General features: G+C 43.5%; 2 protein-coding genes across 4 annotated transcripts in view; both read right to left on the bottom strand.

Annotated features, from left to right (window-relative positions):
* LOC100154079 (melanoma-associated antigen B1-like) overlaps positions 1-15,439 on the bottom strand; it is a 32,204-nt gene extending 16,765 nt beyond the window's left edge. Inside the window, exon 1 of the mRNA XM_021080280.1 lies at positions 15,357-15,439. The gene's annotated coding sequence lies outside the window, so the exon portion shown is untranslated. The remainder of the gene's footprint in view (positions 1-15,356) is intronic.
* On the bottom strand, positions 4,553-15,463 carry MAGEB3 (MAGE family member B3). 3 transcript variants are annotated; one of them, XM_021080281.1, is made up of 4 exons: positions 15,357-15,444; positions 11,534-11,573; positions 8,077-8,217; positions 4,553-6,064 (listed from the first exon to the last, which is right to left on the bottom strand). In XM_021080281.1, the coding sequence occupies exon 4, from the start codon at positions 6,009-6,011 to the stop codon at positions 4,965-4,967; it is 1,047 nt and encodes a 348-aa protein (XP_020935940.1). In that variant the 5' UTR covers positions 6,012-6,064; positions 8,077-8,217; positions 11,534-11,573; positions 15,357-15,444; the 3' UTR covers positions 4,553-4,964. The 3 variants fall into 3 exon arrangements, with proteins under 3 accessions (XP_020935940.1, XP_005673575.1, XP_013841481.1); XM_005673518.2 differs by lacking the exon at positions 11,534-11,573 and having other exon boundaries at positions 15,357-15,443; XM_013986027.2 differs by lacking the exons at positions 8,077-8,217; positions 11,534-11,573 and having other exon boundaries at positions 15,357-15,463.

Below are 16,669 nucleotides of genomic sequence, written 5' to 3'. Positions count from 1 at the left end.
GGCAACCTCATGGTTCCTAGTCAGATTTGTTTCTGCTGCACCACGATGAGAACTTGCCTGTCCTCTTTCTTGACCTGAGGATATTCAGAGAAAGACTTTTACCTCCCTGAGATCCAATAGGTAGAGGTGAGGGTGGCCTTATTCGGCCATACCGGCCATGCCGCAAGTGACAACTGTATCAAGCAGGTTGAGATCATATGATGGTGATCCCACTTGGGGTTCTGACTCAGTAGCCTAAACCTGACTCGTGAAAGCCTAAGATTCCTACCTCTGCTGACGTGGGATCGCTCCCTGAAAACAAGCTCCTCATTTTCTGTTATCCCTGAGGATACAAGGCCATCTCTGCCTGACAGCTACACCTGGATCTGTCATGGCAATAGGGAAGATTCTGTGAGGTCTTGACAGATATAGGTTTGGTGGTCTCTGAACTCTTCGGGGTGCTCACCTTCCTCCTGGCACACCTTGGAGATCATACCTCTACTGACCTGAGTTGGCCAACCTCAGACCAAGGTCTTCACCTTCTTGACCTTTCAAGTGGAAATCTGCTTTAGCCACATCCTACCAAGGCTGTCTTGGGATGCTGAGGGCTGATAGCAGGGTCAGGAGTCTATGGGCTGCAGTCTTGTGGGGTAGGGGGGAGGGTGGCTGCTTCCTTAATTCCTCCTTTAGGGTCCTCACCATCCCATGTGGCAGAGACTGGGACTCTCCCCTCTTTGGATCTGAGTTTATCCTCTTAGGAGAACTCAAAGGCCCTGAGGACTCTGAAAAGTAAGCTATTTATACTAACAGCTGTGCCTACTATGTTGCTTTGCCCAATCCTCCTATAAGGGAACCTTCATCATGGCTCTTGTTTCTTGATTAAAGGCTTCCTGGGAAAGGCCACATCCTTGCAAACTCTTGACCAGTTTCCCTGTTGCAAACCCTTCAGAGACTGGGTTCCCCACCCCAGAAGTGATGTGAGATGGGGAAGCTGTAACACAAGGCAGGATGGATGTGCTGTCAAAGAAATTAAAAAACATTGATCTATTCCTTTTCTTTACCAGTCAGACTTAGCCTTTTATGTAGCTTATGTTTGAAAAGATTTATTTCCAAATGCAAGGGGCTGTCCAGCACAATTTTCTGAGCCCCTGATATTTTAAGGTTGACTCTGGATATGTAGATAATCATACTGTCACTGAATATTATCTCTCTCTGCTCTATTCACACTTCTCAATTATTTCAATATGCTCATTGCTGAGGTTATGTATTCCCATCCAGTGTTTTGGGCACAGAGTCCTCCTTTTTATGCCCAGAGATACATTTTAGAGTAGTGATAAGTAAGGTGAATAAAGGAACACAAAGTTGGCCTAGGCTAGGAGAAGTGAGATCTAGTTCCATCCTTGTCACTTAATAGCTGTGTGAAATTGAGTACACTACCAAACTCTGTGAGCCTCAGTCTTTTCAACCATGAAATGGGTTTGAGAAGCTATGTTTTGAGATGGCCAAAAAGTATATGAAAAGATACTCCACATCACTAAAAGTTAGAGAAATGCAGATCAAAACTACAAAGAGGTATCACCTCACAACAGTCAGAATGGCCATTATCATTAAGTCTACAAACAATAAATAATAAATACTAGAGAGGGTGTGAAGAAAAGGGAACCCTCCTACACTATGGGTGGGAATGTAAATTGGTACAACCACTATGGAAAACAGTATGGAAGTTCCTTAAAAAACTAAGTACAAAACTATCATATGGTCCAGCAATCCCACTCCTGGGCATCTATCCAGAGAAAAATCATAATTTGAAAAGATACATGCACCCCACTGTTTAATGCAGCACTATTTATAATAGCCAGGACATAGAAGCGACCTAAATATCCATCAGCAGAGGAATGGATAAAGAAAATGGGGTACATATATACAGTGGACTATTACTACGCCATAAAAAGAATGAAATACTGCCATTTGAACAACATGGATGGACCCAGAGACTATTATACTAAGTGAAGTAAGTCAGACAAATATCGTAAGACCACTAGTATGTGGAACTGAATCAAAAGTGATAGAAAAGAACTTATGCACAAAACAGAAACAGACTCAAGGACTGTGAAACCAAACTTATGGTTATCAAAGGGGAAATGTGGGGAGGGATAAATTGGGAGGTTGGGATTAACATATATATACTACCATATCTAATATAGATAAGTAACAAAACTTACGGTATAACACAGGGAAATATACTCAATACTGTGTAATAACTTATGTGGAAAGAAAATCTGAAAATGAATGGATATATGTTTATGTACAGCTGAATCACTTTGCTATACACCTGAAACTTAAACACAACATTGCAAGTCAACTATACTCCAATAAAATTTTTTAAAAAGAGAAGTTCTGTCTTGGGGATTGAAAGAATGTATATAATGCCTATAAAGTGCCTGGCCCATTGCTTGGCCTATACTGATACTTTAAAGGATGCCAGCTCTTATTATGATTAATTTGTCCTTTGAAGTTTCAACTAACTACACCAAGATTTAATTTTCAATCCAGGAGATGCCAGAGAATAAGCATGGCTGTAGGACAAAGAAACACCCATAAGGTAAAATCCTTATGCAAGGAAAAATCCTTAAGCAAGGAAAACTAACATTTCCCCATTAGAGTATGTCATTCAGTGTCAACATGAGGTACACTTGCTCAGTAGATGCAACACAAAGCTCTAAAATATGTTTAAAGAACCAAATATTTACCTCCCTCTCAGGTGCCTTTCTTTATAAACCACTCGCACTTTGATCCATTTAGCTACCCACAAATTTCTAGACTTTGCCTAGAGCTTGCCAAGTTGCATACAACCTAATTTGAATGATTTTTTACATCGGAGTGAGCTCAGGCTCCCCTAACTAGGGCAAAGAGAGTTAGTCGGTGGCTTTTGGGCATCCCACTTCCAGGGAGTACCACCCTTGTATTTCACAAACTCCCTGGAGATGATGTGAGTTTAAAAAAAAAAATCTCATTTGCACAGTGTTCACAGGCATGGGGACAAGAACACAGGACCCATTCCATTCTAGCCTCAGGTGATTTCACTCTGATTTGTCCACAATCCCCAAAGTATAGGCTGACCTTGAAGATACTGCCAGTTTGGCTCTAGACCACCAAAATAAAGAGAGTATCACAATAAAGTGAATTTTTTGGTTTCCCAGTGTTATTGTAAAATTTGTAATATACTATACTATTAAGCATGTAAAACTATTATGTCTAAGACCAAAGTCCACATCTTAAATAAAAAATACTTTTTTTTTTTGCTAAAAAATGCTAACCATCATCTGAGCCTTCAGTGAGTCCATCTTCTTGCTAGTGGAAGATGTGACAAATTGCAAGAATTACTGAAATGGGACAGAGGCATGAAGTGAGTAAATGCTGTTGGAAAAAAATGGTTCTGAAAGACTTGCTGGAAGCAAGGTTGTTACAAAACTTCAATTATTATTATTTTTTTTAAAACAGTATCTGTGAAGTACAGTAAGGCAAAGTACCAAAAAAAAAAAGAAAAAGAAAAAGAAAAAAAAAAAGAGGTGTGCCTGTAACTAGTAAGAATAGTTTCCCATTCCAGGCTTTGTCTTTCAACTTTGGGACCCACCATCAGAGAATGTGGTCCCTGCTCACGATGATCACAGCCTTATATAGCCCACCATGCACCTACCTCATTACCTCCCACTGAAGGACTTCTGTTTTCCCACTGAAAGACTTTATTTTCCCACTGTTTTGCATCAGAGAATTGACATTTGGCAGCTACTGGGCTATGATCCTCCTTTCTTATCCTGTCTTTTCATATGTCCTTTGGGTCTTAGAGTATATATCACCATTTTCCTTACATGATCACTGCTTCTCAACTCTAATTTTATGGGCAGCAGCTAGGTCTTCTTTTTCTTAGCTCTCCCAGCACTAGTATGGAGCCCTCTAAGAGCAGATGCTCTGTTAATGTTTGAGGAATAAACAAGCCTATGTGCATAAGGTCTCCTTTATTACGATTTAATTCTACATTTTTGATTTACCCAAGCATATACTGTTTTTATTTTTCTTTTTTGGCTTCCCTAGGGCATATGGAGTTCCTGGGCCAAAGATCCTATCTGAGCCACAGTTACAACCTAAACCACAGCTGTGGCAATGCTGGATCCTTGAACCCACTGTGTTGGACTGGGGATCAAACCTGTGTCCTAGTACTGTAGAGACACTGCTGATCCCATTGCACCACAGTGGGAACTGCCAAGCATATACTGGTATTTGTAATTTTATCAACACAGAGTAAAACGGAGTAGGAAGCCAAATACTGACCATCTTACTTTTTCTTTTGGTCTTTTTAGGGCTGCCCCTGTGGCATATGGAGGTTCTCAGGCTAGGAGTTGAATTGGAGCTGTAGCTGCTGGCCCATGCCACAACAATGCGGGATCCGAGCCGCATCTGTGACCCACACCACAGCTCACAGCAACTCCAGATCCTTAACCCACTGAGCAAGGCCAGGGATTGAACCTGCATCCTCATGGATCCTAGTCAGATTTGTTAAACAGTCAGCCACGAATGGAACTCTACCTTTTCTTTCTTTATTTCACATACTTTACTGCTTAATTTTTTTCCCACATTTTCAAGGAAATGCGTATTGCAAAGCCATGGTACCTTGCACCAGTTTACAAAATAAGATGGAAGTTTTCTAAATTTGTTTTACAAAAGATCAAAACTCTTACTCTTTAACCCAATGAAAAACAGTAAATGTGACTAATACAATTCATAAATTTAGATTATAATGCTAGCTAAGTAAACCTTCATTTACAAGTAACATTTGAAAAATAGCAAAAAATAAAAACACAGATATATCTCCAAATTCCCCATACAGGATGAAGAGGAACACAAAGGTATTACACACTGTTGTTCCCTCAGTGACCTGGACCACTGAATACTCTCTTCAACCACAAAGTGCAGAATCTGCCTTGACTTCAGTAGGTGTGGGAGGAGCTGCTGGATAGAACACTGGAACATCCCCTGGCCATGGCATTGGCGTCAGCCCTTGCGGTAACTGTGGCTTGGACTCTCTTTGCCTCATCTCTCAAAGCCTCTTCATACCAAGACTGGAAGGCACTGGGGACCGTATTGTTAATCTTGGCCCAAAACTCCAGGACTCTCATCTTGCTGGTCTCAGCATGGGCTCTTGGACCCCACAGGAACTCATAGCGTGCTGGATTGCTGTTGGGCACTTGCCGGTATTCCAAATACTTCAGCTTCACCAAATCATGGGTGATGAGCTTCTTGGGCTCCCCAAATATGAAGTGCCTCTTCCCAGCGTAGACCCTCATCTTATTCAGGAATTCCCAGATCTTTTCTTCAGTGGCACAGTTGCCCTTCATGAAGATCAGACCCAGGAGATTCATCAGGAGACCTGTCTTGGGAAACCCCCTGCCACGACTGACTGTCCCATTGTTGGGGAGGCTCATTTTGCTGACGAGGATGTAAGAATGCTTGGTAGGGTCGACTTCCTTTAAATCAATGCCAAATACTACCTCCATGCTGAAAGAAGCTCTTTTGAGGATCTCAATGAATCGACTTTTGTACTTTTTATTAATAATCTTCAGCATATCTGCCTTCATCACGGGCTTTTTCCTTTTATACATGTGCATCAGGAACTCCACCAATATATTCGTTGTTTTGGTTAGACGGTCTCTTTGAGACTGCACAATGGAGAGAGGGGCCTGAGAGGAGCTTTGCTCTTTCCCAATTTTGCCATTGGCTCCTTTGTATGATCTTGTGTGAGAAACACCTGCAGACAGAGTGGTAGTGGACAGATCTCGCTGAGGCCTCTTGAGAGTGCTGTGTGACTTAGCACCAGGCTTTCTCTGACTCAGAATTCCACAAGGAGGTGAAGGTGAAGAGGAGAATGACTCTTTCTTGGTTGCAGTGGCCTGAGCACCCTTCAGACCAGGGGTCCCACTTGGGGCCTGGTGGCGTTTCTCAGGGGTGTTGAGCTTATTCTTCTGACCCCGAGGCATGGTGATGGTGGTCAGGGACAAAAGGCAGGAGTGCAATTAGGACAGTGGGTGATCTGGGCAGAGAGGAGAGAGGATGAGTGTGAGTGCCTGCACCAGGGAGGTACCACTCTGACTTTAAGAAGACTGTTCTGCTGGTTTCCATGTGGGTGCTGCTCTAGTAACCCAAAGGACTCCTGTTCTAATCACCCCATCCTGTGACAATCCTGCAGAAATAATTCAAGTGAGCCTCAGGCTGCAGCCTGTTAGCTCTGCTTAGTGCTTTCTGGGGCTGAGAGCAGCAGTGGGTAGTGAGCTCTCTTTACTCCAGAGTATGAGGTCCCTTCAGTTCACACTCAGGAACATCATATCAAGTTTGGGCAGAACCTGGGCCCCCTGCTCTGTACTGCTCTAAATTTAGACCTCAAAGCCAGGTCCTCATCTTGGGATACTTAAGAAATGAAGGGGCACCTCAGCCCACTGCCCCTGCTGGTTGGTGGCAGGGGGGGGGACACCCAAAGCTGATAGTTCTACGGGACACTGTCCTGGGCTTGTCGGGGTCCTTGGTCCTCAATCAGAGTACTTGCCTTTGTTCTAGGTAGGGCCTGGGGCACCTGCCTCTGCTGATCTATTTCTTTTCAAAGACTGTAATTCCCCTGATAACATCAAAAAGGAAGGAGAGTTCATAGACACCTGACTTCCATGTGTGGGCTCCTCAGTGCTGCCAACAAGAAGGGCACTCTGTGTTATCTCCTCTTTTTGTGAGTGAGTGGAATCATCATTATTCTTTAAGGGTCCTCACCCTGACTCCTATAAAGCCCTGGGTCTCCTCCCTCTGCAGAACTGAGGCCACTCAGTCCAATATCCTCACCTCTCTGGGACTCTCCAGACAAAAATAAGGGCAGTGCCTCAGCTTGACAGATACTCTGGGATTCTACTGAGAAAGGGGGCAGAATTTATGAGACTCTATTTTTTAGAGTTGACATTCGCCTTAGTCTTCACTCAGGTCCCTGGTTTTAACTCTAGGTAGGACTTACAACTCCTCCCTGTGATAACCTGGGTAGTCCAGCCTCAGACAAAGCCCTCATTTCCCAGAGTTCCTAGAATGCAAAGTCAGAGTCCTACATCTATGACTAACCCCAGCTGGAGCCTCCCACAAGTAACATAGGGACACTGCTTCGTGATGCCACCCCTAAATGGGGAGAGATCCCCTCATTGGTACTCAGGGCCCTCACCTTTACTGCAGTTAGGTCCTAGTATCCTCCATCTACAGAACAGTAGCTACATTCTAGACCAAGGCCCTTCCCTCCCTGAGATCTTCTAGGAAGAACTCAGTCTGACTGCTCTGCAGGGGATTCCCAAAGCCTACAGCAACAGTGAAACTTAGTACAGCCCCATTTGCGATGGGCTGAGTGATGCCCTCTTGGTCCCCATTCCAAGTCCAGACCAGTTATGGGAATTTGCCCTTGACCAGCTTCAGGCTTTGACCCCACATAAAAGTCCGCACTTCCTGGAATTTCCGATGTGGAAATCAGGATGACTCACATCTGACCATGCCTGCTCAGGGTCTCTAATAGCTAACAGCAAGGGCGAGGTTCTGCGGTACTCAAGTGTGCTGGTACCAGTGGTCCCTAGGTCTGCATTCAGGGTACCCATGTTGATATCTATCAGGGGCCTGGAACTCCTACTTTTACTAAATTGTGTCCACAGTACTCCAAAGCTTTACCTCCTTGAGCTCCTAGGGGTGAAGTCAGGGCCTGCTATACATGATTACGCCCCCTGGAGCATCCCGGAACGTTGTGATTCTTTGTATTGTGACCTCTACTGGAGAGAGGATTCCTCACTAGCATTCAGCCCCCCCCCCCCCCTGACTTGACTTTAGTTAATACTTGAGCTTCCTTAATTTGCAAAATCAGGACGACTTTCTTAGATCAAGGCTTTGGTCTCTCAGACTTTCCAAGCAGAACTCTGCCTTACAGCTTTGCTGGGACCCTCTGCTGCTGATCACAGAGGCGAGACGTTGAGGGGCCACCTTTGTTAGGGAAGGGAGAAGGGGAATAGTCCCTTGAATCCACATTAAGGTCCTCACCTTCACTTGAGATCAGCTCTGGGAATCCACCCGCTGCCGAACAAACGCCGCAAAGCGGTCCGAGCTCGAGCTCCTCGCCTCCGAAGCGGAAGTCTGAGAGCCACTTCCGGCTATGGCTGCCCTGCCCAGGAACTCTGAGGGCTGACAGCAGGGGCGGGGCTTTGCAAGCCTCTATCATTTAGGGGTCGACGGTCCTCCCCGTGCCCTCTATCAGGGCTGGGGACCCCTCTCTCTAAAGACCGAATTCTCCAGCCCCCAAGCAAAGCCCTCGCCTCCCCAAATCCCTAGTGGGAAAGCCGAGGGCGCTGCTCTGAGCACCTTCTCCTAATGAACGGCACGCCACTGTGAGCCTCCCTCTTTGGAGCAGATCCTCTCAGTAGCACTGAGCTCCCCACTTTGACACCGCTTATGGCCAAGACTTCTCCCACCCCCTTACCCCCCCTCCACAACAGAATTGGGGCCCCATCCTGGTAGACAAAGTCCTTTTCTCACTAAGACCAGACAAGCAGAAAAAAAAAAGGCTTCTCATCCTTACAGCTCTGCCTAGGGCCCCTGGTGGTTAAGAATAGGGGCAGCAGTTTGTAAAGCCCCCTCATTTGTGGGTCTAGTGATAACTCCTCATTCAGGGTCCTCACGTTGCTCCTGACCTATCAGACTCGAGCCTCCCTCACAACTATCACTCTGCTCAGGTCAAGGTCTGTTTGTTCCTGAGATGTCCCAAGTGGAAATCTGGTGGAATGAGCCACATGAGGCCAGGGATGTTTGGGTCCTGAGAAATGACAGCAGGGTGGGCTCTCTGTGGAATACCACTCTTTGGGAAGCAATGCTCCCCACAATTCCTCATTTAGGGCCCTTAACTGACTTTCTACTCAACCTGAGATTCTCCCTCTACTGAACTGAGGCCACTCTTCTTAGACCAAGACTTTGACCTCACTGAGATCTATAGGGAGTATGTAAGTGGGAGGTGGGGGGCTCAATCTGACCTCTCTGCCTGGGCATTCTAGGTCTGAGAACAATAGGCCTGTCTCTGAATGATCTATATTTTGGGGTGGTTGTCTCTCCAGCCCTGATTCTTTTGGGGGGGTGTCCTCATTTTGTCTCTCTCTTGGATTAAAATTACCTGCCTAACCACATCCGTGCAAACTCTTGAGCAGGGTCCCTAATGCATACCTTATAGTTTCATGTCCTGGACTTGATGTGAGATGGGAGAAACACAATGTAAGTCAGGGGGCCCAGGACAAGGGTGGGCTCCCAGGGAAAAATAATGCTGATCTGTCCTTTTAATAGCCAGAATCACTTTTGTGACTTGTTTTAATTGATGTACAGGCATACCCTTTTAAAAAAAATCTTATTTCCCTAAACATGCTTCAGAGACAGTGTTTTATTACAAATTCAAGGGTTGTGGCAACCCTGCATTAAACATGTCTATGGGCATTTTCCCAACAGTGTGTGTTCACGTGAGGTCCCTGTGCCACATTTTGTCAATTCTTGAAATATTTCAAACTTTCATTATTTTGTTATGGTACTTTGATCAATTATCTTTGTTACTGCTGTAATCATTTCATATTTTTAAATTAAGATGTGTTCATTGTTTTTTTAGATATTGTTTAGAGTGTACAATAAGATTAAGAACTTTTATAAGCATTGAGAAACCCCCAAATTCATGTGACTTACATTATTGCAGTATATGCTTTATTGTAGTGGTCTGGAACCCACCCCACAATATCTGATGTATGCCCATACTTTTAAAGGAAAGGAGCAGTCCAGGATGGTTTTGTGATTCCCTGAATGAAGTTACCCAACACTACTTATAGAGTTGTAGTGGTTTTCTTTTTCTTTTTAGGGCCGCACCCGTGGCCTATGGAAGTTCCCAGGCTAGGGAATGAATTGGAGGTGCAGCTGTTAGCCTATACCACAGCCACAGCAACATGTGATCTGAGCCACGTCTGACCCACTGAGCGAGGCCAGGGACCAAGCCTGCATCCTCATGGATACTAGTCAGGTTTGTTACTGCTGAGCCACAATGGGAACTCCAAGATGATCTTATTATCACTGATTATCATCTGTTTCTCCTTATTCCTAACTTACTGATGTGCTCTTCAATGCTTTGGATATATTCCAATCCAGTTATTTGTTCACAGAGTCCTTATCATTAACCCAAGATACAGTTGACTATTAAGGAACATGAGCTCTGCTTTAAACCAAGAGGAGTTTCACAGTGTGGGACCTAGAAGAATTCAGATCTCAGGGTCTAATCCCAAGTCTGCCATTACTAGTGTTATCTAGCAAGGGCTCACTGTCTTGATGTGCCAATACTATGGCACTGGCCTTTGAGAAAACAACTTTATTGTAAGGTTGATTGGCAAGGAGATAGGAGGCAGGGCTCTTCAAATCTGTCTCCTCAATCCAGGGTTAGAGTCAAATTTAAGGGTTGGGGCAATTTTAAATTTAGAAGCTAATTGGCTAATCTTGAATCAATTATGTAAGCTACTCATGCTGCTGGAAGCCAGACTCTTTCCTTATTGAAGAACCTCATTTCATAAAGGTCTCCCATGGCAACATTTCTACTCTTTGAGTTGCAGAGACTGAAGATTCTTGGTTTTGAGATCACCCTGGGAACACGGGTTCCTTCTTGCATCTGCCCAATGCTGTCTCTAAAAGTAACTCAAGATTTGACTAAACAACAGCCTGTTTTAAGAGGGAAAAACCAGTTTAAGCTGATCAATGTTTTATGTGCTGTTTTTGATTCCCCCTTTTTCTTTGTACATTCCTCAATCTTTAGGTAAATCAGGTATGACCCCTCTAGCTGCCTCATTATGATGAAGGGGTTTGGCTTTTTAAAAGAGTGAAATAGTTTGCATTTTAACTGCATTTATTTGTAAGCATTTATGAGTCCCACCTTGTGCTCTTAATAAGCTCTGGGCAATCATCATGCAGTGGGGGATGATGATTTTTAAATATAGAAGACAGACAATAAGGACAAATCTGTTGAGTCAAAGGATTAACCTTAAGACACACAGAACTGTGACTCCTAATTTTAATGGTCCTTCAAAAACAGACCTTATTTCTTTGGCAGTCTATTTAAACCTATTATAGTATCTAATTCTTCTATAATATATTTGTAAATTGCAGTAACAATACGAAGAAAGTGTCTCATATAACATTTCATAAGGGCCCAATTGTAACTTGCTTCCAGGGCCTACTGTTACCCTAAGCAGAACAACTGCTAAGACCTGAAGTTGGTTTCTTAACACTTGAGCAACTGTATTTATGGTCTCATTCATCTTTTCAATTTTTCCTATAGACTGAGGTCTCTACAAACCACACACTTATTAACTACTCTATTTCAAGGGCCCTAGACACCCCTTGAATTACAGTGGCTATGAAAGCTCCTCTGCTGTCACTCTGAAAGAGGCAACCACAAATGAGAAATTTCTTGTAGTGAGGCTTTTGTTACCTTGGAAGTCCTGTCCAGCATGGAAAAGCTTCTGTACATCCTGTGAAGGTGTCCACAAATACCAGTAAGGATCTATCATTTCTTATGGATCCTGGCACAACAGTAGAGTCGATCACCTCCTGGGTTTTGTCGATCACCTCCTGGTTTTTGTTTTGTTTTGTTTTGTTTGTTTGGGTTTTTTTTTGGTCTTTTGTCTTTTGAGGGCCGCACCCACGGCATGTGGAGATTCCCAGGTAGGGGTCGAATCAGAGCTGTTGCTGCCAGTCTACACCAGAGCCAGAGCAACGCCAGATTCGAGCCGCATCTGTGACCTATACCATAGCCCACAGCAACGCCAGATCCTTAACCCACTGAGCAAGGCCAGAGATTGAACCTGCAACCTTGTGGGTCCTAGTTGGATTCGTTTCCACTGCACCACGATAGGAACTCCAACCTCCTGGTTTTGTCCTTTGAGTTTTCACCCCTTTTCTTATTGGGGTGGCTGGGTTTTATGATTGCTTCTGGCACAGGCAATTTTAGACTAGCTTTTAGATGGTCCTTTGCATTTGTGACCCAACAACACATTTTGTAGACAGTGATAGGTTATGTGCCTCCAATAAAGGGTTCCTTGATGTCAAGGAGTAATAAATTTTTCCCTTAAATGCTTGGGTATAAGTACTAAGCTCCGTTCATTGTAAGTCTAGTCTTCTTTGGTTGTTTGCAACTAATCACCGTCTAAGCCTCGAGAGTCAGCATGAAATCCCCAATTGTCTGCTCCTAGATCCATTTCTGCATAAGAAGGCTTAAACTGGGGCAGGTCCACACTTAACATGAGTACTAGAGCACTAGAACCTGTTTATGTTTATTTTTTTCTTGCCACCGACTTTGTGACCCCATCAGCCAAATTACTTCTTTTTTAGCTATTTAAGTATCAGTTTTTTGGTGGCCTGGGCACTTCTGACATGGTAACAGTCTGGTAATGCCAGTATCTCCTCTGAGTGTTTAATATCTTTCCTTCCTGATGTCAGCAGACATCTCTTTGGCCACATGGCCCCACATACATGCATGAAAGAGAAGGCATACATCACATCAGTATATATGATTACCTCTTTCTTAGCTCCAAGTGTGCAGGGCTCTTTTGAAGACCTCTGCCTTCTAAGCAGACACACCTGGAGGAGAGCTTCTGCTTCCATGATTTTCTGATGAATTATTATTGTATACATGGCCTTTAGGACTCCCATGTCCACAAAGCTGCTCCCATTATCAACATTCCCAGACCTTGATTTTCTAAAAACTTGTCAGTCAGGTCAGGTCGGCTAGAGTAGACCTCAATTAGTTGTATAGAATGCCTTATGGCATACTGCTATTTAAGAACCTCACAAAGAATCTGGCCATGAGTCCAAAGTTATGAATCCTTAATGCAACAAAACCTAGCCATTCTTAAGAATTCTCAAAATTGCCTTCTGTTAGTGGGTACAGCTACGCTAGCTAATGCTTCCCCTTTGATCCGGCAGTAAGTTTTGTCCTTTTGATAACTCGAATCCTAAGTATTTGTGCCTTTTCCTTAGAGACTTTATATCCCCAGTCTATCAGAAACCTTCAACCACTGTATTTTGGTCCACGGATTCCTTAGTTCTACTAGCAATAAGCTCATCATAGTAAGACTGCGTCATTTAATCGGCAATCTTTTAAGTCCTTGGTTAGGGCTTTCCTGAAGATGGTGGGGGTGTTTTTAAATCCTTGTGGTAGTACCATCCAACAGTATTGTTCTTTTATATTAGTTTCTGGATTGTTCAATGCAAAGGCAAACAGTCTCTGGTACTGAGGACTTAGAGGTATATAGTAAGAGACATCTTTTAATTCCAGAGCTATAAATCAGCACAAGTCTTCAGATAAGGTCATAAGTAATGTGTAAGGATTTAGCACCACTGGATGTACATCCTCTACATTTTGGTTAACTGCTCTCAAGTCCTGTACAAAATCATAATCTCTGGTCCCAGATTTTTGTACCAGCAGGACTAGAGTGTTATATGAGGATTGACAAAATTAGATTAAGTTGATATTCAAGGAAGGTGGTTATCAGAGGCTTTACACCTTGCTTCACATGCCTCTTTAAAAGTTATTGCTTTAAATTTTGGAGTCTTGGTGCTAGGATGGACTTTTACTACTATCGGGTCAGCTGTCTTGGCTCTTCCTGGCCACTCATCAGCCCAACTGAGCTCTGCAGTTGGCTGACTGATTTCTTCCATTGTAGTGCTCAAAATAGCTTCTTGGCCAGCAAAAACACCCAAGTGCCTGGACTAAGCTAGATGTCAACCAGCAATCTTACCAGAAACTCAACGTCTGCATGATGCAGCAGTGTTGGCTGCACCTGGAAAGAAGGAAAGCACCAGTATTTGCCAATCTGTGGCCCAGAGTACACTTTGTTCCTTTGTAGGAAGCACCTGGGCATGCTAGAGGCTTGACCCATTCAGTTTAGCTTCTGGAAAGACTTGGCTGTACGGGTTCCCTGGAGAAGCCACTGAGAAGACTGGACAGTCTCAAAGATGACTGACTTGGATCTGAGGGTTCAGTTTTTCACTGAAAAACTTTCCATTAGAGATAGCTGTCACAAACTGTAGCTTGAGAGTCACATGTACTACCCAGGTGCCGAGGAATTGTCCCAGCAGTTCTGACTGTAGCCCATTTAGTCCAAGGCTCCTTATAGTTTTTCCCCTTGTGCTGAGGGCAGGCTTGCCTATCACAGAGGGTCCTATGAAAGTCCACGCTCTGTCTCACTCACCACCTTGAAAAACTTAACTGATAAGGAGGAAGGTAAAAAGGGTGATTGTATCACCCTGAAGAAAGCAAAGCAAGGAAGCTCTCAGTCAGAACTGAGTTTTAGACAGAAATTCAGGAGTATACATATGGAAATACCCAAGACCTCACTTGCTTTCTGAGCATGTTGGTGTTTAATCTTTCTAGTAGCCAACCAGAACATTTTCCCTCTCCAGCAGAGATCATAAACAAGCTAATCTAAATATCTGGGCAATTTACAGGTGGAATACATTCAGCCCATGGCCTCTAGGTAGCCCACAGCCTTTAGCACCACCACCAGTGTTTGTTTCTCCTGCCAATCTTTTTTACCATCACATGCATATTTATGTGCGCACACACTTAAAAGTAGTTCAGTGCTAATTCCCTGCTAGTCTAGCTCATACAGAAGAGGATTACGATTTTCACTGAAGAAAAACCAAAATGTGTCCAATCGTATACAATTTCTCTAACCTGAGCACAGAGTAAGTATGTTCTTGTGTGGTGGAAAATTTTCGTGCTTTACTCTCCTTCATTTTTCCTTTACCCTCTCACTCCAAGTGGTGTGGTTTGTTTCATTGAGAATCGACACATGTAACAATACCTCTGGGCAATCATATTAGGCAAGGGTGAAAAACTGTGTCACCTCCATAAAGCAAGGTTTCCAGGCCAGGAGCAGTCTTTTATTTCCCAAATCAGATGACCCTCATTAACATTAGGTTTAATAAACAGTTTTGTTACAGCCATCTAAGAACCAACTCGTATCAGAGAATCCTATAAAATATAACAGTAAGACATAGACAATCAAATGCAAAGAAATCCAAAAGCCTGGGACTTCAACCCAAGGTTCCAGACTCAAATCCACTGCTTTGAGAATCTCAGCAACTCTACCTTTCATACTATATCTCTTAGGGGAGGGACACTAACCCACAATCCAATCCGTAAGACTCTAACTCAACAAAACAACTCTCCTAGGTGGGACTCTAACCCACAGTTCTGATGATATTATTAGACAGTTTAGGTATAGGCATGTTCTAACAAAATTACTCACCCCAAAGATGTCTGATCCAGGAGGTGTTTCTTTTCTTAAATGTGCAAGTAGCCCAAGAAATCCGAAGTGCCATAGTGGAGAAGCAGGAACCAAACAGCTGACCTCTTGGACAAATTCAATCAAGGTGGTCATTCAGGGTCCATGGGGATGGCCCACACTCTGCCAGGACTCGAGTGCCTCAGGCAGGCAGTCACTGCTAGTGAACAAGGACTCACTGTCCAATGCACACAGAGGCCAATGCTATGGCAACAGTTTTTGAGTAAAGAGCTTTACTGCAAGACCAATGCACGAGGACACAAGAGGCAAAGCTCTCAAACCTCTCCTCAACCCCGCAGTGAAATTTAAAGGGTTTGGGGAATTTCAAACTTGGAAGCTCATTGGCTAGTCTTGAATTAGTTCACATAAGCTACTCATGCTGCTGGAAGCCAGATGTTCCTTATTGAAGGGCTTCCCATTTTGTAAAGGGCTCTAGTGGCAACATTTCTATGCTTTGAGCTCCACAGACTGAAGATTCTTGGTTCTGAGGTCATCCTGGAAACCTGGTTTATTTCTTGGACATGCGCAGTTCTGTCTCTGTAAAATAACTCAAGGTTTGGTTAATCAGCAACCTATTTAAGGAGGCAAAACCAGTTTAAGCTGGTCAGTGGTTTACGTGCTATTTCACTAGTCCTGTGAAACTGAGCACATTACCAAACTCTACGACGAAGAAATCGCAATTAACCAAAATTCTGCATAGCAAGGACAATCATATAATATCCACATCAGAGGATATAATATGTAATATGCTTGTAGGAGTTTTTTCCCAGTTGGAAACAACTCCAAGTACTTAGAATTTTTGTCAGTGACCAATATTTTCCCTCCCAACTACCCTTTCATCTAAATAATCATTATTTCCATTTACTTAACTCCTAACAAAAATCTAGAGCTTGCCTAGAATTCGTCAAATTACATACGAAGTAAAATAATTGCATATCCTTTTAATGGAGAGGTCTCTGGTTCCCCCAACCCAGGATAAAAATGACCACTCCAGTGAATTCTGAGTTCTCTGAGGTCCTCTATCTGAGGGTCTGGTCCTGCTCATCACTGCCAAAGTCTCATCTAGCCCACCAGGCAACCTCACTTAAAATTACCTCTCACTGAAGGATTTGCATTCCTAAGGCTTCAAATTGCCTTGCCTCAGGATATTTACACTGGATTGCTTTCTGCTCCAACCACCTCCCCTCTTTACTCATACCTTTTACTTGTTCTTTAGGTCATAGGGAGTATCTCACCATCTTTTTATGTAATGGAAGCTCCTAGACTCTAAGATTCAT

Source organism: Sus scrofa, chromosome X (genome assembly GCF_000003025.6).
Source record: "Sus scrofa isolate TJ Tabasco breed Duroc chromosome X, Sscrofa11.1, whole genome shotgun sequence".
Taxonomy (NCBI): domain Eukaryota; kingdom Metazoa; phylum Chordata; class Mammalia; order Artiodactyla; family Suidae; genus Sus; species Sus scrofa.
Note: the sequence above shows the minus strand (reverse complement) of the source record. Positions and strands in the feature narration are given on the sequence as shown.